Source organism: Scyliorhinus canicula, chromosome 12, assembly GCF_902713615.1.
Source record: "Scyliorhinus canicula chromosome 12, sScyCan1.1, whole genome shotgun sequence".
Lineage (NCBI taxonomy): Eukaryota > Metazoa > Chordata > Chondrichthyes > Carcharhiniformes > Scyliorhinidae > Scyliorhinus > Scyliorhinus canicula.
Genome location: NC_052157.1, coordinates 62,061,306 through 62,083,846, shown reverse-complemented (window position 1 = coordinate 62,083,846; position 22,541 = coordinate 62,061,306). Strand labels below are relative to the sequence as shown.

The following is a 22,541-nucleotide window of genomic DNA, read 5'->3' as shown; positions in this document are numbered from 1 at the left end:
TGCATTTCTTAATTGATGGTGCAAGGTTAAAAATGAAACCATCTTGAAGTTGATGGTTTGTTTTTTCTTGGGGGGAGGTGTCATGTGAGAGTAGCTTTAAGAAATGGATGTTTAAGCAATATACCTTTAAGAAATGGAGAAGCTCATATTACTGAAGTGATGTCAGAGGGTGGGGGAGCTGAGCTCTGCTCACTTCTACTTTTGATTTCAAGTTTGAGTAGAAAGCTGGGAGTGTTTGTGTGTTTTACAAAAAGCTGCAAGACGAAAACACGGAACTGGTCTGTTGATGTCTGAAAATCCAAAGTCTATAAGTATATTGAATGTAACCTCATGTCTGTTGTTAAAGGTGAAGTCTTTTGGAGGTTTGAAGGAACATTTTGAGTGATTATTTAGAGCCGTATTATTTTCGGGGTTATCTTTGAAGTACGGGGTGTTAAGTGATCCAATGTGTATTTGAAAGGTTAAGTTGAATTCATGGAATAAACCTTGTTTTGTGTTTAAAAACCCATGTGTCCATAATTGTAATACCACACCTGGAGAACAAGCAGTGCGCTTCAAAAGCGACAACACATTAAAGGGAGAGGTTGGTTGAACTCCATGATACATTTTGGGGTTCTGGAAACAACGCTCCCATAACAACAACTAAGGGTGAATTCATTAAGTATTATGTACATGGATTACTGTAGCTGTGTGGTGTCTTTATGTTTGCAATTGATAAAAGCTCTTGCTGTGTTCATATACACACACATTTATATATGGTCACTACATTCTTAGAATAAACCTTGTTTTGACCAATCTAGGAAGTCTGATGAATCACACCTACAGTGAAGGCTTTTGTGCTCATCCTAGACAAATTCAACATAAATGTGAACTTCATAATACACTTTGGAGTTTCTAAGTCTTGGCTCTCAACCAACATCTCTAGGTGATTATTAAAGTGCTGTTTGTGGGGTCTTGCTGTGCACAGTCTGGCTGCTGTACTTCATACAGCCATGATAGGGTGCTGACAGCCATGATAGAGATGACCCAATCCTAACTGGCCACCATGAGCTGCCGAGGGCCCTGGCCTCTGGAATCCCTCCTTCAGCCACTCAGTGTCTCTCTCTGGCTCCTGATAATCCTCCCTCTTTGACTGAGGGATATAACCTGATCGATATCTTTGCAGTTGTGATGTTGTTGGGATTTGAGGTGCTGTGAAGTAGTTTGGGACATGCTTTGCTGCTTTGTTAATGCAGGTTGTTGTGGCTATGGGCAAGGGACCCATCACCTACCTCCATGGCGCTATCGCACCAGTTCATTTGGTCATCCACCAGTTTGATGGCGTGTTTCATCCTCTCGGGCGGCTGGAGCTTGGCCTGGCCGATCACAGCTGCAGGAGACGATCGGAAAGCATGAGTAACAATAAGAGCTTCCTTGATATCGCTCACCGAGGAGAGCGACATGAGAGCTTGCGGGCGGCAAACAATCACCCACTCCCTCCACCCAGCGATGCCCATATCCCGTAAATAAATAAATAACAGCGTGGGGCGAGCATAAAGACTCAGTGACCTACTTGTTCTGAATGTCTGTGGGTGAATGCCCTAAGACCAATGTAGTTAAGGGGGAAGCTCGATAAACACAAGAGGGAGAGAGAAACAGAAGATGGTGCAGGGTGTAGATGTTGGTGGAAGGAGCGGGCGTCGGTGATCGAGGGAGAGAGCAGGCAGGACGGAGGAGGGAGAGAGCGTCAACGGAGGAGGAAGGTGAGAGGGAGCGGGCGGCGACCAAGGGCCAGGGGGAGCGGGCGGCGACCGAGGGCCGGGGGGGAGCTGGCGGGACAGAGGAGGGAGAGAGCGTCGACAGAGGAGGGAGAGAGCAGGCGGGACAGAGGAGGGAGAGAGCAGGCGAGACAGAGGAGGGAGAGAGCAGGCGGGACAGAGGAGGGAGAGAGCAGGCGGGACAGAGGAGGGAGAGAGCAGGCGGGACAGAGGAGGGAGAGAGCAGGCGGGACAGAGGAGGGAGAGAGCAGGCGGGACAGAGGAGGGAGAGAGCAGGCGGGACAGAGGAGGGAGAGAGCAGGCGGGACAGAGGAGGGAGAGAGCAGGCGGGACAGAGGAGGGAGAGAGCAGGCGGGACAGAGGAGGGAGAGAGCAGGCGGGACAGAGGAGGGAGAGAGCAGGCGGGACAGAGGAGGGAGAGAGCAGGCGGGACAGAGGAGGGAGAGAGCAGGCGGGACAGAGGAGGGAGAGAGCAGGCGAGACAGAGGAGGGAGAGAGCAGGCGAGACAGAGGAGGGAGAGAGCAGGCGGGACAGAGGAGGGAGAGAGCAGGCGGGACAGAGGAGGGAGAGAGCAGGCGGGACAGAGGAGGGAGGGAGCAGGCGGGACAGAGGAGGGAGAGAGCAGGCGGGACAGAGGAGGGAGAGAGCAGGCGGGACAGAGGAGGGAGAGAGCAGGCGGGACAGAGGAGGGAGAGAGCAGGCGGGACAGAGGAGGGAGAGAGCAGGCGGGACAGAGGAGGGAGAGAGCAGGCGGGACAGAGGAGGGAGAGAGCAGGCGGGACAGAGGAGGGAGAGAGCAGGCGAGACAGAGGAGGGAGAGAGCAGGCGGGACAGAGGAGGGAGAGAGCAGGCGGGACAGAGGAGGGAGAGAGCAGGCGGGACAGAGGAGGGAGAGAGCAGGCGGGACAGAGGAGGGAGAGAGCAGGCGGGACAGAGGAGGGAGAGAGCAGGCGGGACAGAGGAGGGAGAGAGCAGGCGGGACAGAGGAGGGAGAGAGCAGGCGGGACAGAGGAGGGAGAGAGCAGGCGGGACAGAGGAGGGAGAGAGCAGGCGGGACAGAGGAGGGAGAGAGCAGGCGGGACAGAGGAGGGAGAGAGCAGGCGGGACAGAGGAGGGAGAGAGCAGGCGGGACAGAGGAGGGAGAGAGCAGGCGGGACAGAGGAGGGAGAGAGCAGGCGGGACAGAGGAGGGAGAGAGCGTCGACAGAGGAGGGAGAGAGCGTCGACAGAGGAGGGAGAGAGCGTCGACAGAGGTGGAGGGCGTTGTACGAGCGAGAGAGTAAGTGTTGACAGAGGATGTGAAGGGAGGGAGTGAGTGTTGATGGAGGGATTGAATGTGGGGTGTGTTGAGAGTGTTTCCAGAGGGACTGAGCAGGTGGATGGGGTGCTGATTTAATCTGTGTGGCAGATTTGATATGATCAGAGAATTGTGAGCTTTCAGCCGAACTCCCCTCGTCGGTTTTGGGTACTGGGTCCTTCTACTTACGGTCCACATTGCTGCTGGGAGCGGTGGGGGCCATGCCACGGTTCTGGATCTGGTAGACAGGCTGTGTGGGCCGCTGAAACTCCTTCTCGGCCTTTCCTGAGGCAGCAGGAGCCTGTGATGCCCCGTCCCCTGTGGCCGAGGGCTTGCTTTCTTCCCGAGATTTCATCAGCACAATAGGCTTCTCGGTGGGATTGCCAGCTGACACTGGCGGAGTGGGAGCCGCTTTATTGCCCTGTCAAAGGGAGGAGAAAACAGACAAACATGACATGAGAGAGGAGATGGGGAATGGGACGGTCACATTAACTTCCACCTCCAACTTTAACCAGCGACAGCTTCCAAAACCAAGGATATTCGGCACAGGCCCAGCGTAGCTCAATGGGTTTAGCTCACATTCTCTCTCGCCTCAGTCAGGAGGTTAAGATTTCGCACCACCAACTAAAACTCCACGAACCACACCAAACAACTTCAGCCCAACTGAGGGAGTGCTGCACTGTCGGAGGGTCAGTACTGAGGGAGCGCTGCAGTCGGAGAGTCAGTACTGAGGGAGTGCTGCACTGTCAGAGAGTCAGTACTGAGGGAGTGCTGCACTGTCAGAGGGTCAGTACTGAGGGAGTGCTGCACTGTCAGAGAGTCAGTACTGAGGGAGTGCTGCACTGTCAGAGAGTCAGTACTGAGGGAGTGCTGCACTGTCAGAGAGTCAGTACTGAGGGAGTGCTGCACTGTCAGAGAGTCAGTACTGAGGGAGTGCTGCACTGTCAGAGAGTCAGTACTGAGGGAGTGCTGCACTGTCAGAGAGTCAGTACTGAGGGAGTGCTGCACTGTCAGAGGGTCAGTACTGAGGGAGTGCTGCACGGTCAGAGGGTCAGTACTGAGGGAGTGCTGCACTGTCAGAGGGTCAGTACTGAGGGAGTGCTGCACTGTCAGAGGGTCAATACTGAGGGAGTGCTGCACTGTCAGAGGGTCAGTACTGAGGGAGTGCTGCACTGTCAGAGGGTCAGTACTGAGGGAGTGCTGCACTGTCAGAGAGTCAGTATTGAGGGAGTGCTGCACTTCCGGATGTTCCGACTTTCAGATGGGACATTAAATTGAGGCTCCATAACTGGAGCGGAGCCTCCAAAGCAGGCCCTGACCCACAGAAGTGAGCAGTACAGACAGCACCAGGGACCCGTGTTTAATTCCAGCCTTGGGTCATAGTCTGTGTGGATGTTCTCCTTGTGTCTGCATGGATTTCCTGTTCAGCCAGAGGGCGGTGAATCTGTGGAACTCTTTGCCGCAGAAGGCTGTGGAGGCCAAATGACTGAGTGTTTTTAAGACAGAGATAGATGGCTTCTTGATTAATATAGGGTTCTGGGGAGAAGGCAGGAGAATGAGGATGAGAAACAAATCAACCATGATTGATTGGCGGAGCAGACTTGATGGACCGAATTGTCTAATTTTGCTCCCATGTCTTATGGTCGCTATGGTTTCCTCCCACAGTCCAAAGATGTGAAGATTAGGTGGATTGATCATGCTAAATTGCCCCTTAGTGTTCAAAAGCTTAGGTGGGATTACTGGATTACGGGGATAAGGCAGTGGCATGGGCTGAGGTAGGGTGCTCTTTCAGAGGGTCAGTGCAGATTCGACAGGCCGAATAGCTTCCTTCTACACTGCAGTGATTCTATTCTATTGAACCCCGCACAGAAAGTGACCCTTGAAACCAGCTCCTCCCGAGAGCTCCGCTTCATCATGGGCCCTGTCCCTTACCCGCTCGGCAGGGGGCTTGGCGAGAATGATCGGAGTTTTCTGCATCTTCGTTCCTACTGCCTCCCGAGGCTCATCCTGCAAAACAACAAGCACATGTTAGTGACTGCGAGACCGTGTGAATCCCCTGCATCCACCAGTCTCTGCCCGCCATCCCCACACGGACCCCTGCACTGGTGGAACAGTTCCAGGGAACTGCAGTTGCAAACAAGGCTGCTCTCTCCTCTCCCCCCCTCCCCCCCCAAACCACCCTTTTCCCCATATTCCTACAAATTCTTCCCCACCGAGTTCCTATTGAATCTGCTCCACCGGTCTTTCAGGCAGCACCTTCCCGATCACAACAACTCGCTGTGTGAAATAAAAATGCGCCTCACCTCCTGTCCCCCCGGTTCTTTTCCAGATTCTCTTCAATCTGAGTCCTTCTGATTACAGACCCTCCTGCCAACTGGTAACACTTGCTCCTCATTTACTCTACCCAAACCCCTCCCTCATGATTTTAAAGGCCTTGATTCAATCTCCCCCTGAACCTTCCCTGCTCCGAGAAGAGGAGGGTGGTTGGTGTCCGTCCATCCTGCAGCTTCTGAATAACAATGGACAGCTGAAGTGCTAATAGTTCACGTTCCTAACGACCGAACATTCTTATCCCAAAAGATGGAAACATTTTGCTTGTCATTCATTTTATTAAATACAATGGAATGACCCAATCGTAGGAAAGAAGGGTGACAGCAAGAAAAAGTTCAGAAGGATTCAGATTATTGTGATCATTTTGATTAATCAACTTTTGAGTTAAGAAAACAGATGTATTTATGGTTGTTTACCTCTATTTCACTCAGACTTGTGGTGAATCCTCCAGCTCGCTAGAAGCAACTCAATGTCCACTGGAATTATACAGAAACAGTACAATTAACATAAAGAGGGTCAATTAGCAAAGATAAAATGCCTCTAGTCCCTCCTCCAGTACAATGTTTCTCCCATTGAAGGCGATCACACCAATCCCTTAACTCTCCCAAAGATCATCCCTCCATCTCAACAAGGACTCATCTCAACAAGGACTCCTACATCAGACTCCTATTTATTGACAACAGCTCCGCCTTCAACACCATAATCACAGCCAAGCTCATATCAAAGCTCCAAAACCTAGGCTCCTCCTTCTGCAACTGGATCCTCAATTTCCTGCCCCATAGACCACAACCAGTGAGGATAAACAACAACACCTCCTCCATGATAGTCCTCAATACCAGGGCCCCGCAAGGCTGCGTACTTAGCCCCCTATGCACACAAGACAGTGTGGAAAAATTTGGCTCCAACTCCATCTCCAAGTTTGATGATGACACGACCATAGTGGGTCGAATCTTGAACAACGATGAGTCAAAATAAAGGATGGAGATAGAGAACCTAGTGGAGTGGTGTGACGACAACAATATCTCCCTCAACAACAGTAAAACTAATCAGCTGGTCATTGACTTCAGGAAGCGAAATACACACCCCTGTCTGCATCAATGGTGCTGAGGCAGAGATGGTTGACAGCTTCAAATTCCTAGGTATGTGCATCACCGACAATCTGTCCTGGTTCACCCACGTCGGTGCTACGACCAAGAAAGCACAACAGCGCCTATACTTTCTCAGGAAACTAAGGAAATTTGGCATGCTCGCATTGACAATGTTTGCAGATGCCCCATAGAAAGTATCCTATCTGGCTACATCACAGCCTGGTATGGCAACTGCTCGGCCCAAGACTGCAAGAAACTAGAGTTGTTAACACAGCCCCGTCCATCACACGAACCTGCCTCCCATCCACTGACTCCATCTACACCTCCCGCTGCCTTGGGAAAGCAGGCAGCATAATCAAAGCCCACTCCCACCCGGCTTATTCATTCTTCCAACTTCTTTCATCGGGCAGGAGATACAAACTTTTGAGAAAACGCACTAGCCGGTTCAAAAACAGTTTCTTCCCCACTGTTACCAGACTCCTAAACGACCCTCTTATGGACTGATCTGATCGCTTCACACATCTTCTCTAGTAAGGATACTACACTAAGGATACTATGCTTCACCCGATGCCCGAGTCTACGTATCTGCATTGTGTATTTTCTGTTTGTCCTATGTATTTTCTTTTCATGTGCGGAATGATCTGTCGGAGCTGTACGCAGAACAATACTTTACACTGTACCTCAGTACATGTGACAATAAACAAATCCAATCTCCAAACTCTCCCATCAAAGACAATCCTGGTAATTTCCTAATTCTCCCATTGAAGACCACCCCTCCAATCCCCTAACTCTCCTATCGAAGACCATCCCACTGATCCCCTAACTCTCCCATCGAAGACCATCCCTCTAATCCCCAAACTCTCCCATTGAAGAGAATCCCTCTAATCTCCAAACTCTCCCATCGAAGTCCATCCCTCCAATCCACTAACTCTCCTACCGAAGACCATCCCGCTCATCTCCAAACTCTCCCATCGAAGACCATTCCACTAATTCTCTAACTCTCCCATCAAAGATCATCCCTCCAATCCCCTAATTCTCCCGAAGATCATCTCTCCAATCCCCTAACTCTCCCATCGAAAATCATCCCGCTAATGCCCTAACTCTCCCATCCAATCCCATCCCTCAACAACAATAGTCTGGAAATCACGTTGAACCTCAGCATGTCTACATTGATTCTAACCAACCTTTACAGATGCACCAAAGAAAGCATCCTATCTGGCTGCATCACAGCCTGGTATGAAAACATGCCCGGCCCATCGAAGACCTCAAGATCTGAGGTGCTTCAATGTTGCATCAGAGATGGAAATCTTAAATAGAAAGGGTCCCACAAATATTGGGGATCAAATAAAATCCAGAGTTGAGTATAAAAAGGAAGGGGACAAAGACAATGATAGTTTGAAGGGATATGTTTGATGGATCTATTGTGGAGACTGGAATGGATGGTATCACACTGCAACTTTGGTCCATTTAGGGCCAATGCTGACAGAAGGTTAGAAGGATAGGGTGTAAGGAACCTCTTTTAAATCCTTGTCTGATCCTGGTTTCCTTTTAATCCCTGTGCAAGGGACGATTTGGGGAATAATCACATTAGTAGACCATTGCTCTATTATACCAATTACATGTTTATCTCCACTCTTGTTATAAATAAAGTTTTGTTGATGTTTTATTCACAAATCTGGTGCTGTAAGTCACTGAAGCAGTCAAGGGTCAAAGATCTTAGGAAAATATACAAATTATTGGTTATTGGGACTCTGGGGTCTGTGAGGCTGAAATTGACCATGCACTTGCCCAGGGTGTCGCAACAAGAGTCAGACGGAATTAATTCTGAGGGTGAGGTGTGCGCCAACAAGGAATTCAAGCTTGGAACAAGGGGGAATACTCCATAAGATGTAGCATTCTATTCACTCTCAGAAACCGCGACAATAAATAACAAGTCAGTGGAAGAAAATGAAGGCCTCTGAAATGCAGATGCTAAGCTGCAAGTTATAAATTGCACCCTGAGATGGTGGAAGAGGGGTTTGAAACTGAAAGAGCAAAAATGGACTGGTAAAGAGTGACATCTGGAAAAATAATCGGTATTTCGGCCACTTGATCAGGGCTGAAAAGTTACACAGATCACCCCGGAGAGCAAAGGTGGAGGGCAGGGATGAAGACCTGGGCAGGGGGGTGTGGGGGGTAGGTGGCTGAAGGACAACAAGGAGCAGTTGCAGACGTGCCACAGTGACGTGGGAGAACTGTGCGAGACAGAGGAGCTTAACATTTAAGACAGAGATAGGAAGAAGAAATGGTTTCTCTCAGACGGGTCGTCGGTCTTCTGGAACCCTCTTCCCCAGAGAGCAGCGGAGGCTGCGTTGTTGATCATGTTTGAGGCACAGATAGATTATTGACAAACCAGGGGGGTGGGGTCAAAGGTTATCTAGGGCAGCCAAAACAAGGCAACAATCAGATTTGTCATGAACACACTGAATGGTGAAGCAGCCTCAAGGAGCTGAATGGCCTCCTGATTCAAAGAGGTACAAGGCAACAGACCTGCTGGTAAGGGTGGCTGGCAAAGCTGTTCAGAATTTATTGCCCATCCCTAATTGCCCCTTGAGCAGATGGTGGTGAGCCGCCTTCTTGAACCGTTGCAGTCCCTGAGGTGTAGGTACACCCATGTTGTTAGGGAGGGAGTTCCAGGATTTTAACCTAACATAGTGAAGGAACAGCCAATATATTTCCAAAGCAGAATGATGAGTGACTTCGAGGGGAACCTCGAATGGTGGGGTTCCCAGGTATCTGCTGCCCTCGTCCTAGATGGGCGTGGCCGTCGGTTTGGAAGGTGCTGCCTAAGTGAATGTTTGGGGAAGGGGTACGAATCAAACTGGGCTGCTTTGTCCTGGATGGTGTCGAGCTTCTTGAGTGTTGTTGGAGCTGCATTTATCCAAGTGGAGAATATTCCATTACACTCCTGACTTGTGCCTTGTAGATGGTGGACAGACTTTGGGGAGGAGTCAAGGGTGAGTTACTTGCCATAGGATTCCTGCTTTTGACCTGCCGTGGTTGCCACAGTATTTCTATGTTTAATCCATTTCAGTTTCTGGTCAATGGTAACCCCCAGGATGTTGATTGTGGGGGACTCAGCGATGGTAATGCCATTGAATGTCAAGTGGTGATGGTTAGATCCTCTCTTGTAGGAGACGGACATTGCCTGGCGCTTGTATAGCGTGAATGTTATTTGCCACTTGTCAGCCCGAGTTAAGGGAGGCATTTATTGTTCGTTTGTCCTTATCAAGGGATTGGCAGTGAAGAACCTGCTTGAACTGCTGTGTGGCAGATTGAAACAACCTGTCAGGCCCCACTTCAGTTCAAAGTCACCCAGGTTACTGTGGGACTGGAGTCACATACAGACCAGACTGGGTAAGGGCGGCAGGTTTCCTTCCCGAAAGGGACATTAGTGAACCAGTTGGGGTTTTACAACAATCCAACAGCTTCATGGTCACTTTTATTGGGACTGGGCAGAAACTGGAAAGAAGACAGTTTAGAAAGCTTGCAGCTCCCAAATTGAAATTTTAAAAATGTACAACACTGTCACCTATCGGCTGAAGCTGGGAAAATGCAGTAATCTGGGTCACCCAACTTGCAATTTCCATGAAAGACAGATACAGCCGCGGGGCGGGCGAGACGCAGCCAGCCGTGGAGCAGGCAACGGGGGCAGAGCGAGACGGCCACGGGCAGGCAGAGCGAGACGGCCACGGGCAGGCAGAGCGAGACGGCCACGGGCAGGCAGAGCGAGACGGCCACGGGCAGGCAGAGCGAGACGGCCACGGGCAGGCAGAGCGAGACGGCCACGGGCAGGCAGAGCGAGACGGCCACGGGCAGGCAGAGCGAGACGGCCACGGGCAGGCAGAGCGAGACGGCCACGGGCAGGCAGAGTGAGACGGCCACGGGCAGGCAGAGCGAGACGGCCACGGGCAGGCAGAGCGAGACGGCCACGGGCAGGCAGAGCGAGACGGCCACGGGCAGACTGACTGAACGAGCGAGTTAGACCGGGGAAGTGATTTAGGGAGGGAACTCCGTAGCTTAGGGGCGCAAGCAGCTGAAGGCACGGTCACCAATGATGGAGCGATGGAAAACAGGGAATGGTCTAGTGGCCAGTATTGGAGAATGCAGAGATCTTGGGAGTGTTGTTGGGGCTGGAGGAGGTTACAGGGATAGAAAAGGTTGTTTAGGCTGGAGGAGGCTACAGCGATATGGAGGGTTGTAGGGCCTGGAGGAGTTAACAGAGATATTGAGGGTTGCAAGGCCTGGAGGAGATTACAGAGCTATGGAGGGTTGTAGGGTCAAGAAGACGACCATCATCCCTGTACCAAATAAAAGCCAAGCAGCGTGCCTTAATGACTGTCGTCCAGTGGCTCTGACATCCATCATTATGACGTGCATTGAAAGGTTAGTCATGGCACGACTCAACTCCAGCCTCCTGGATTGCCTTGATCCACTACAGTTTGCCTACTGCTGCAACAGGTCCACAGCAGACGCCATCTCCATGGCCCTGCACTCTACCCTGGAACACCTAGATAACAAAGACGCCTCTGTCAGACTCCTATTTATTGACTACAGCTCAGCCATCAACATCATTATTCCTACTCATCTCCAAACTCCGTGGCCTGGGTCTCAGCTCCTCCCTCTGCGACTGGATCCTGAAATTCCTAACCCAGTAAGGATAGGCAACAACACCGCCTACACGATCATCCTCAACAACGATGCTCCACAAGGCTGTGACCTCAGCCCCCTACTATATTCCTTAAACACCTATACTGTCTGGCCAAATTCCGGTCCAACTCGATTTTCAAATTTGCTGATGACACCACCGTAGTGGGTCGGAGCTTAAACAATGAAGAGACGGAGTACAGGAATGAGATAGAGAATCTGGTGAATTGGTGCAATGACAATATTCTCTCCCTCATTGTCAATAAAACGAAGGAGATTGTCATCGATTTCAGGAAGCATAGTGGAGAACAAGCTCCTGTCTTCATCAATGGAACGAAATAGAAAGGGTCGAGAGCTTCAAGGTTTTAGGTGTCCAGATCACCAAGAACCTGTCCTGGTCCCCCCATGCCGACACTATAGTTAAGAAAGCCCACCAACGACTCTACTTTCTCAGAAGACTAAGGAAATTTGGCATGTCAGCTACGACTCTCACCAACTTCTGCAGCTGCACCATAGAAAGCATTCTTTCTGGTTGTATCAGAGCTTGGTATGGAGCCTGCTCTGCCCAAGACCACAGCAAACTACAAAAGGTCGTCAATGTAGCCCAATCCATCACACAACCCTGCCTCCCATCCATGGATTCTGTCTACAATTCCCGCTGCCTCGGAAAGGCAGCCATTACAATTAAGGACCCCACGAACCACAGACATACTCTCTTCCAACTTCTTCCGTCAGGAAAAAGATACAAAAGTTTCAGGTCACGTACCAACCGATTCAAGAACAGCTTCTTCCCTACTGCCATCAGGCTTTTGAATGGACCTACCTCGTATTAAGTTGATTTTTTCTCTACACCCGAGCTATGACTGTAGCATTATATTCTGCAGTCTCTCTTTCCTTCCCTATGAACGATATGCGTTGTCTGTATAGCATGCAAGAAACAATACTTTTTACTGTATACTAATACATGTGACAATACTAAATAAATAAAATCAAACGGGCTAGAGGACGTTTCAGAGATAGGGAGGGTTGGAGGATCTGGAGGAGGTTACATAGATAGGGATGGTTGTAGGGACTGGAGGTGGCTACAGAGATAGGGAGGGTTGTAGGGGCTGGAGGTAATTAGAGATAGGGAGGGTTGTCGGGGCTGGAAGAGGTTACAGAGATAGGGAGGATTGTAGGGGCTGGAGGAGGTTACAGAGATAGGGAGGGTTGTAGGGACTGGAGGAGGTTACAAAGATAGGGAGGGTTGTCGGGGCTGCAGGCGGTTACAGAGCTAGGGAGGGTTGTAGAGGCTGGAGGAAGTTACAGAGATAGGGAGGGTTGTAGGGGCTGGTGAGGTTACAGAGATAGGGAGGGTTGTAGGGGCTGGAGGAGGTTACAGAGATAGGTAGGGTTGCAGGGTCTGGAGGAGGACACAGAGATAGGGAGGGTTGTCAGGGCTGCAGGAGGTTACAGAGATAGAGAGGGTAGTAGGGGCGGGAGGAGGTTACAAAGATAGTTAGGGCTGCAGGGGCTGCGGAATTGTTCAAGGTGGTGGGGGCATATTTCACTTACTTGGGCATCAGGTGGCTCGGTTGGTGGAGCAGATGAAAGGGGATTTTAAGAGGTGGGATGTGCTGCCATTGTCGCTGGTGGGGCGGGTGCAGACAGTGAAGATAATGGTGCTGCCGAGATTCTTTGTATTACAGAACCTCCAGAACTTCATTCTGAAGTCATTTAAAAAAAAAAAGGTCAATGCATTGATCTCGGGGTTTGTGTCGGCAGGAAAGACCCTGAGGGTCAAAAAGGTATTTTTGGAATGGGGTGGTGGTGGTGGTGGTTGGGGGGGGGGGGGGGGGGGGGGGGGGGGGGTGCGCTGGCATTGCCGAATGTAATGAATTACTACTGGGTGGCTAACAGCATTATGGTTACGAATGGGTACTGGGGGTGGGGTTGGTATGGGGCAGGTGGAAGCAGCCTCTTGTTGGGGAACGGGTTTTGGGGCATTGTCGACGGTTCCTCTGCCGTTCTCGTCGGCCAGGTACTCCACGAGCCCAGTGGTACTGTCGGCCATGAGGGCAGCACGTTAGCACAAGTGGATAGCACTGCGGCTTCACAGCGCCAAGGTCCCAGGTTCGATTCCCCGCTGGGTCACTTTCTGTGTGGAGTCTGCTCATTCTCCCCGTGTCTGCGTGGGTTTCCTCCGGGTGCTCCAGTTTCCTCCCATAGTCCAAAGATGTGCAGGCTAAGTGGATTGGCCATGATAAATTGCCCTTAGTGACCAAAAAGGTCCAGAGGGGTTATTGGGATAGGGTGGAAGTGAGGGCTTAAGTGGGTCGGTGCAGATTCAATGGGCCGAATAGCCTCCTTCTGCACTGTATGTTCTATGGGAGGCAGCACTAGGGACTGGAGGGTGCCTCAGTGTGGGCACCAATTGAGTGCGTCCTCGTCGTGTGCAAGGCTTAGCCTTATTTAGTTTAAAGTTGTTCACAGGGCGCATGTGACGGTGGCTAGGATGAGTAGGTTCTTTGAGGGAGTAGAGGATGGGTGTGCACAGTGCACAGGGAGGCCTGCGAACCACGTCCACAGGGAGGCCTGCAAACCACGTCCACATGTTCTGGGTATGTCCGAAACTGAAGTGGTTCTGGCAGGGATTTGCAGATATAATGTCCGAGGTGTTGGGAGTAAGGGTGGGCCCGAGACCAGAGCTGGCGATGTTTGGAGCGTCAGAATACCCGCGAGTCCAGTTTTGGCCTTTGCCTTCCTGATAGCACGGAGATGGATTTTGTTTGGGTGGAGGGACCCGGAGCTGCTGAAAGCAGGAGTGTTGGTGAGCAACTTGACGGAAAAGCTCAAGTTCGTCTTGAGAGGGTTGGTTGATGGGTTTGCCCGGAGGTGGAGGACGTTTATTTATTGATTTCTTGAAGAAGGATTGAGGTGTCAGCAGAGGGGAAGTTACAGAGATAGGGAGGGTTGTGGGACTGGAGGAGGTTATAAAAATATGGAAAGTTGTGGAGCTGGAGGAGGTTAGAGATATAGGGAGGGTTGTCGGGGCGGGAGGAGGTACAAAAATATGGAAAGTTGTGGAGCTTGAGGAGGTTACAGATTATAGGGCTGGAGGAGGTTAGAGATAGTTATGGCTGTAGGGGCTGGTGGAGGTTATGATGATAGGAAGAGTTTAAGGGTTTTAGGAGATTACAGAGATAGGGAGGGTTGGATCGGCTGGAGGAGGTTACAGAGATGGCGAGGGTTGAAGGGGAGAGAGGAGGTTACAGGGATGGCGAGGGTTGAAGGGGAGAGAACAGGTTACAGAGATTGGGAGGTTTGCAGGAGTTGGCGGTATTTACAGAGATCGGGAGTGTTATCAGAGCTGGGTGTCATACCTTTAATGTAGAAGCTTTACTGCAACATTAGTCAAACCAGAATGTAACCCCAAATGTAAGGACATCTCAGAGACGAGAGAGTGGCAGAGTGGTGGCAATCAGGTATGTTCCAAGAGGCCGAATTGGTGAATTGGAAGCATTCTGAAGGGGGAGGGTGAACAGCCAGAGGTCATAGTGCACATAGGTACAAATGACATAGGCAGGAAGTGTGACGAGGTCCTGCAGAAGGAGTACAGGGAGTTAGGCAATAAGCTAAGAAGCAGGACCTCTAGGGTTGCAATCTCAGGATTACTCCCTGTGCCAGCGTGGCTAGAAATAGGAGGATAGTGCAGCTAAACACGTGGCTAAACCAGTGGTGTAGGAGGGATTTCTGGACCATTGGGATCTTTTCCAGGGGAGGTGCGACCTGTACAAGAAGGATGGGTTGCAACTAAACTCGAGGGGCACCAATATCCTGGCTGGGAGGTTTGCTGGTATCACTCGGGAGGATTTAAACTAATATGGCAGGAGGGTGGGAACCAGAACGTTAGCTTAGAAAGTGTCATAACTGAAGGGGGAATAGAGAACAAAAATAATAGATCACCACCCTTAGGCAGAGCAAAAAAGGTGACAAGTGTGAGAAGAGAGGTGGTCAATGCAGGATTGAGGGTATTGTACCTTAATCCGCGCAGTATACGGAACAAGGTAAATGAGCTTGTTGCGCACATTTGAAATTGCCCAGTACGATGTTGTGGGCATCACAGAGACGTGGCTGCAAGGGGATCAGGGCTGGGATCTAAATATACAAGGATATGTATCCTATCAAAAGGGACAGGCAGATGGACAAAGGGTTGCATTGTTAGTAAGGAATGAAGTTAAATCGATAGCAAGGAGTGATATAGAACCAGAAGGCATTGAATCTCTGTGGGTAGAGTTAAGGAATCGCAAAGGTAAAAAGACTCTGATGGGAGTTACAGGTACCCTTGTAGTAGTCAGGATGTGGGGCAGAAAATAAATCAGGAGATAGAGAAAGCATGTAAAAAAGGCAATATTGCAATAATCATAGGTGACTTCAATATGCACGTCGACTGGGAAAATCAGATTGGTAGTGGATCACAAGAAAAGGAATTTGTGGAATGTTTAAGAGATGGATTTTTGGAGCAGCTTGTGGTAGAGTCCACTAGGGAACTGGCAATTCTGGATTTGGTGATGTGTAATGAGGCAGACTTGATTAGGGAACTTAAGGTGAAGGAGCCCTTGGGGAGCAGTGACCACAATATGATAGAATTTACCCTGCAGTTTGAGAGGGAGAAGCTAGAGTCAGATGTAATGGTATTACAATTAAATAAGGGTAACTACAAATACATGAGGGAGGAGCTGGCCAGAGTTGATTGGACAAGGAGACTAGCAGGGAAGACAGTGGAACAGCAATGGCAGGAATTTTTGGGGGTTATTCAGGAGACACAGGAGAAATTCATCCCAAGTAGGAGGAAACATGTTAAGGGCAGGACAAGGCATCCATGGTTGACGAGGGAAGTCAAGGACGGCATAAAAGCAAAAGAAAAAGCATACAAAGTGGCAAGGATTAGTGGGAAGCCAGAGGATTGGGAAGCCTTTAAAAGCGAGCAGAAGACAACTAAAAAAGCAACAAGGGGAGAGAAGATGAAATATGAGTGCAAGTCAGTTAGTAATATAAAAGATAGGATGAGTTTCTTTCATAGAACATAGAAAAATACAGCACAGAACAGGCCTTTCAATATATAAAAGGCAAGAGAGGCAAAAATAGACATTGGACCACTGGAAAACATGGCTGGAGAAGTAATAATAGGAAACAAAGAAATGGCAAACAAACTGAATAGTTACTTTGCCTCAGTCTTCATGGTGGAAGACACCAGGGGGATGCCAGAGCTCCAGGAGAATCAGGGGGCAGAGGTGAGTGCAGTGGCCATCACTAAGGAGAAGGTTCTGGGGAAACGGAAAGGCCTGAAGGTGAATAAGTCACCTGGACCGGATGGACTACACCTTAGTGTCCTAAAAGAGATAGCTGAGGAAATTGTGGAGGCATTGGTGGTAATCTTTCAGGAATCACTGGAGGCAGGAAGGGTCCCAGAGGACTGGAAAGTGGCTAATGTAACACCACTTTTTAACAAGGGAGGGAGGCAGAAGACAGGAAATTGTAGGCTGGTTAGCTTGACTTCGGTCATTGCTAAGATTTTAGTCTGTTATTAAAGTTGAGATCGCAAAGTACTTGGAAGTGCATGGTAAAGGGACTGAATAGCCTCCCCCTATACTGTATCAGACTATTATGGAAGTGACATCATTTACGATGACTTTACTGGTTCAGGAAATTTACAAACATAAGCCTCCTACAACCAGCAACAAACTTCCAGAGCAGGGTCCTGTAACTAGTATCTCTGGCAGGTTTGTGTTCTCCAAGAGATAGACTAACTACCCGGTGTATCTTAGAATTAAAATAACCACCAAGAGAGCAGCATCTTAGAACTAGTATAACTACCCGGAGCACAGCATCCAAAGACAATTACAGAGCAGGTTATCGTCGGATTAGTCTAACCAGGAATGTTGTAACTGAGAACTAGTAAAACGAACAGGATCATGGTATCCAAAAACTAGCACTAACAGCAGTACAATATCCGAAACTAGTACAACTACCAACAATGCAGTATCTCTGAGAAGTATAACCAGGCGATCAATACCTCAGGACCACTCTAATTAAGAACACGTATTATAACGAGTACAACAAGGCGATATGCCATAATCGAAATGTTGAACTAGGTGTACCGTGAGTCATAACCAGCATTCTATATCCATTATAAGAAGCACAGATGTGATATGCTGTAACCAGTAGAGATTTAGTATATCATAACCAGTATAACTAGCAGCGTGTATCCTCCAGTCACGATGAAGCTCTCTCCCTGACTCTCCTCACTTTCGCCGCTTCCACCTCCGGCCGCCCGGAAAATTAACAGCGACGCACCCGCACCAGACAAACAGCGTCCCCGTCAAACACGTCCGGTAGGAACGCGTGAACCGCAATCTGAGTTCCGGTACCAATCAATTTGTTTCCCCACTCTTTACGCAGTCAACACACAATTACACACAGACATAGCCACACATGTACACACAGATATAGTCACACACTCAATCACACGGAGACATGGTCAACACACACACAATCACAGACAGACATAGTCAACACACACAATTACACAGACAAAGTCAATACACACACACATCATTACAGAGATATATTCAACATATATACATAGACACAGTGAACACACAATTTTTCACAGACATCAACACACACACAGACACAGATATAGCCAACACACGCACAATTACACACATATATAGTCAACACACAAACAATTACACACAGACACAGCCAACACACACAATTACATACAGATATAGCCGACGCACACAATTACTCAGGCATAGTCAACCACAAACAATTACAAACAGATATAGTCAACACACACACAATTACACAGACATAGTCAACACACACAATTAAACACAGATATAGTCAACACACACAGAATTAAACACAGATATAGTCAACACGCACACAATTACATAGAGATATAGTCAACACACCCACAATTACATAGAGATATAGTCAACACACCCACAATTGCATACAGACATAGTCAACACACACACACGCAAAATTATACACAGACGTAGACATAGTTAACACACACACAGTTACACAAAGTCATAGGGTGAATTCTCCATCTCTGGACCCCTAAGTTCAGTTACTGATTGACCGGAGAATCCAAAAATCGGGGATAGTGATAGACATCGGCGGGCGCTGATTCAAGCGCACCCCCCCCTACCCCCCACCCCTTCTACCCCCCCTACCCCCCCCACCACCCCCCCCCACACCCCCCCCCCACGCCCCCCCCCACACAACCCCCCCCCCCCCACCCACCCCACCCCACTCCGGAGTACCTGTTGTGAAGGTCCTTCAACATGATAGCCTGGCCCTCCGCCGGAACAACAGCCCTTGTGCCCCTCAGAATGATGCCATCTTCCATGGTCAGCTCCGAGAACTTGGAGGAGTAAGCCTTCAACTCTCCTGGTAGCTATTGTTGCTGCCCACCGTATAGCACCAGATGCCGCACCTTGGCGGCAGATGTATCATCTGGGCTCTGGGTGGCGTTCGAAAGAGTACTCGTAAGCAGCCAATACCAAGGCCCAGCACTGAATCATCGCAGACGCAATTGTTGGGAATGCCTTGTTTTCATGGAAGAGGCCCAGCAACGGCTTGTGTTCTGTGACAATAAAGAAATTGCAGCCACATACTTACTGATGAAACCACTTTACACCAAATTCGACTGGCAAAACTTTTCTATTTGAGAATATTTTCTCTCAGCCGCAACCAGCATCTGGGAGGCAAAGGTGATCGGTTGTTCACGGCTGTCGCTCATCCGATGAGACAGGGCTGTCCAATCCCATACCATGATGCATCACTCATGACATATAACGGTTTTGATGGGACGGAATGTGTCAACACCCCCGAAGAGGACAACCGCCCCTTCCATTCTCAAGGATGCGGTGAGTGAAGTGGGGCGAGGAAGGTTGCCAGATTTTTAATAAATCGGCCATAGTAATTTACTAGTCCAAGAAAAGAGCAAAGCTCAGTGGGCGGGGTCCGTTTTGTGGCTCTCACTTTCCTGGCGACTGGGTGCAGGCCACCTTGGTCCACCCGAGACCCCAAATATACAACTCATTTTGCATGAAATACGCATTCTCTGAAAAGTTTCAACTCCGCCTCAAGGTTCTGCAAATCGTTGTATTTGTAAAACCTCAGATGCTTTCGACCAGTTCACTTAGTCAAAGGTTTTATCTAGGGTGTCTTTATTAACAAGGAGAACAAACTACAAACACAAGTTCAATTTTAACAATATTTATTTAACACATTAACTCTTAAATTACCCACAAAATACACTAGTGGTACCCAAAGAAAAATGAGAGGTACCCGCAAAGATGGCTTGGTAGGCTTATGGATTTGATCACTGTTTTTCTCTGGTCCTCCCTCCCTCTCCCCCTCCTTCCCTCCCTCCCTCCTCCCTTCCTTACTCCCTCCCTTCCTTCCTTCCCTCCTTCCTTTCTTCCCACCTCCCTTCCCTCCCTCCTTCCTTCCTTCCTCCCTTCCTTTTTTCTTTCCTTCCATCCGTCCTTCCTTCCCTCCCTCCTGTATTATTCTTTGGGCGCGATTCTGCGCTCCCCATGGCGCGTGGGAGAATCGCGGGAGGGCCCCCGGACATATTTCATGCTCCCCGCGATTTACCCCCCCCCCCCCGCTCGGAAAAGAATCACTGCTCGCCGTCTTTCACGGCGACCGGCAACCACACCTGGCCGCAGCCATCGTGAAACGGGTGTGGAGATGCCCGTTTGGGGCTTGTAGGGGGCCTGGTGGGGAATGAGCACCACGACTGTGCTCGGGAGTGGACAGGCCCGCGATCGTTGCCCACCGATCGTCGGGCCGGCATCTCAATCGGACGCACTATTTCCCCTCCGCCGCCCCGCAAGATCAAGCCGCCACATCTTGCGGGGCGGCTGAGGGGAAAGACGGCCACCGCGCATGCGCGGGTTTGAGCTGTCAGCGTCGTGACGTCAGCCGCGCATGCGCGGGTTGGAGCCGGCCAACCTGCGCATGCGCAGCTGACGTCATTAGGCGCGCCGGCCGCGTCATTCTCGGCGCGACGCCCCCGCGGCCGAGAGTTACGGAGCGCCGCTCCTAGCCCCGCCGGGAGGGAAGAATAGGGGGCGAGGAGCGGCCTCTGAGGCCGTCGTGAAACTCGGCCGACTTCACAACGGCCCTCCCGATTTTTCCTAGGAGCGGACAATTCCGCCCAAGTGTCTGAATAAAGCTTGTAGTCTTACAGTTGAAGTAGATGCTTTATTGTGAGTTTGTTCTCTCTCCAGTCTTTATACTATGTTACATCTGAGCTGCCTGTCTGTGCCCTGCTCACCAGCTGCCGTTCCTGTGATGAGAGAGAGACTATTTCCTGTTTGTCTATGTATATATACATCACTGGTGCTCTCTCTAGGGGTTACTTTGTTGTAGTGTATTTAACAATATCCAAATGTTTCTGTGAACTAGCCCCTCTTTTCGTAAAACAGTCGGATAGTTGATAGCTACTGTCCACCCATTTAATTTTTGTTATTTCCCCTCTGTCCAACATCTGCTTCAAACTTGCGAAGTCTATTCTTAGCCTTTTCTCATTTTTTTTTAACAAACAGTTTTATTGAGGTATTTTTCGGCATTGTAAGCAGTTACAGACATCAACAAAAAGAAAGCAAAAAAGGCAAAAATGTGCAAACATCCACGTACAATCAATATTCCAATCGTACCACACTGCACAGGCCCGCTCCTCTCCCATCGGCACTACCCGCCAATTTATCCCTCCTACTCTACTCTATTCTAACCTCCCCCCACCCCCCTGCTGACGCTCACTCTCCCGCAAAGAAGTCGATGAATGGTTGCCACCTTCGGGCGAACCCGTATACAGATCCCCTCAAGGCGAACTTAATTTTTTCCATTCCCCAGAAAACTCGACATGTCCGGAAGCCACAACTCAGTCTTCGGGGGCTTTGAGTCCCTCCATTCCAATAATATTCGTCGCCGGGCTATCAGGGAAGCAAAGGCCAAAACATCGGCCTCTTTCTCCCCCTGGACTCCCGGGTCTTCTGAAACCCCAAAAATTGCCACCCCTGGACCCATCGCCACCCTTGTCTTTAGCACCCGGGACATGATCCCCGCGAATCCCTCCCAGTACCCCCTAAATATCAGACATGTCCAAAACATGTGTACATGGTTTCGCTGGTCCTTCTGCGCACCTAGTGCATTTGTCCTCTACCCCAAAGAATTTGCTCATCCGAGCCACCGTCATGTGGGCCCGGTGAACGACCTTAAATTGAATCAGGCTGAGCCTGGCACATCTTGCGGTCGAATTTACCCTACTCAGGGCTTCTGCCCACAACCTGTCCTCCATCTCCCCGCCAAGCCCCTCCTCCCATTTGAGTTTCAGTTCCTCCGTCTGGGACCCTTCCCCCTACATGAGCACCTTATAAATATCAGAGACTCTACCCTCCCCACCTTCCCCTCTAGAGACTATTCTGTCTTGGATCCCCATTGGTGGGAGGCGTGGGAAGGATGGGACCTGTCTACGGACAAAGTCCCGCAACTGTAGGTACCTGAAATCGTTTCCCCTTACCAGACCAAATTTCTCCTCCAAGCTCCTCAGACAACAAAGCTCCCTTCCAGGAACATATCGCCCACCCTCCCCACCCCCGCCCGTAGCCATGCTCAAAACCCCCATCCATACTCCCAGGGGCAAACCAATGGTTGTCGTAGATTGGCGCCCAGACAGACGCCCCCACCTCACCTACATGCCTCCTCCACTGGCACCATATCTGCAGGGTCGCCACCATTACCGGGCTGGTGGAGTACCTGGCCAGCGGCAGCGGTAGAGGAGCCATGACCAGGGCTGCCAAGCTGGTGCCCCTGCACGAAGCCGCCTCCACCCGCTCCCAGATAGACCCCGTACTCACCATTCACTTCCTGATCATAGCAATGTTAGCCGCCCAGTAATAGTTAATCAGACTCGGCAACGCCAGCCCTCCCTCGCTGCGGCTCCTCTCAAGCATCGCCTTCACCCGGGGGGATTTTCCCGCCCAGACAAAGCTCATGATCATCTTATTAACCCTTTTGAAGAAGGACTGTGGGATAAAGATCGGGAGGCACTGAAAAATGTACAGGAATCTAGGGAGGATTGTCATCTTTACAGTCTGCACCCTCCCTGCCAACGACAGCGGGAGTGCATCCCATCTCCGAAACTCTCCCTTCATTTGTTCCACCACCCTGGCCAAATTTAACTTGTGCAGCCTGCCCCAGTCTCGCGCCACCTGGATCCCCAGGTACCGGACATTTTCCTCAACCAGCCTAAATGGTAGCCCTCTTAATCTGTTCTCCTGGCCCCTTGCCTGCACCACATACACCTCACTC

The 22,541-nt window shown here is 50.2% G+C and overlaps 1 protein-coding gene across 2 annotated transcripts in view; it reads right to left on the bottom strand.

Moving 5' to 3' along the window:
• The window catches only part of smg9 (SMG9 nonsense mediated mRNA decay factor), a 64,420-nt gene extending 46,904 nt beyond the window's left edge, over nucleotides 1-17,516 (bottom strand). The window contains exons 1-5 of one of the 2 annotated variants that reach the window (XM_038813368.1): nucleotides 17,386-17,516; nucleotides 5,802-5,861; nucleotides 4,987-5,061; nucleotides 3,244-3,475; nucleotides 1,272-1,369 (exon numbers count right to left, since the gene is read on the bottom strand). In XM_038813368.1, coding sequence (XP_038669296.1) covers nucleotides 1,272-1,369; nucleotides 3,244-3,475; nucleotides 4,987-5,031 — 375 coding nt within the window. In that variant the 5' untranslated portion in view covers nucleotides 5,032-5,061; nucleotides 5,802-5,861; nucleotides 17,386-17,516. Of the gene's footprint in view, nucleotides 1-1,271; nucleotides 1,370-3,243; nucleotides 3,476-4,986; nucleotides 5,062-5,801; nucleotides 5,862-17,299 lie in introns of both variants that reach the window. The other variant, XM_038813367.1, reaches the window with a different exon arrangement.
• Nucleotides 17,517-22,541: the final 5,025 nt, after the last annotated feature.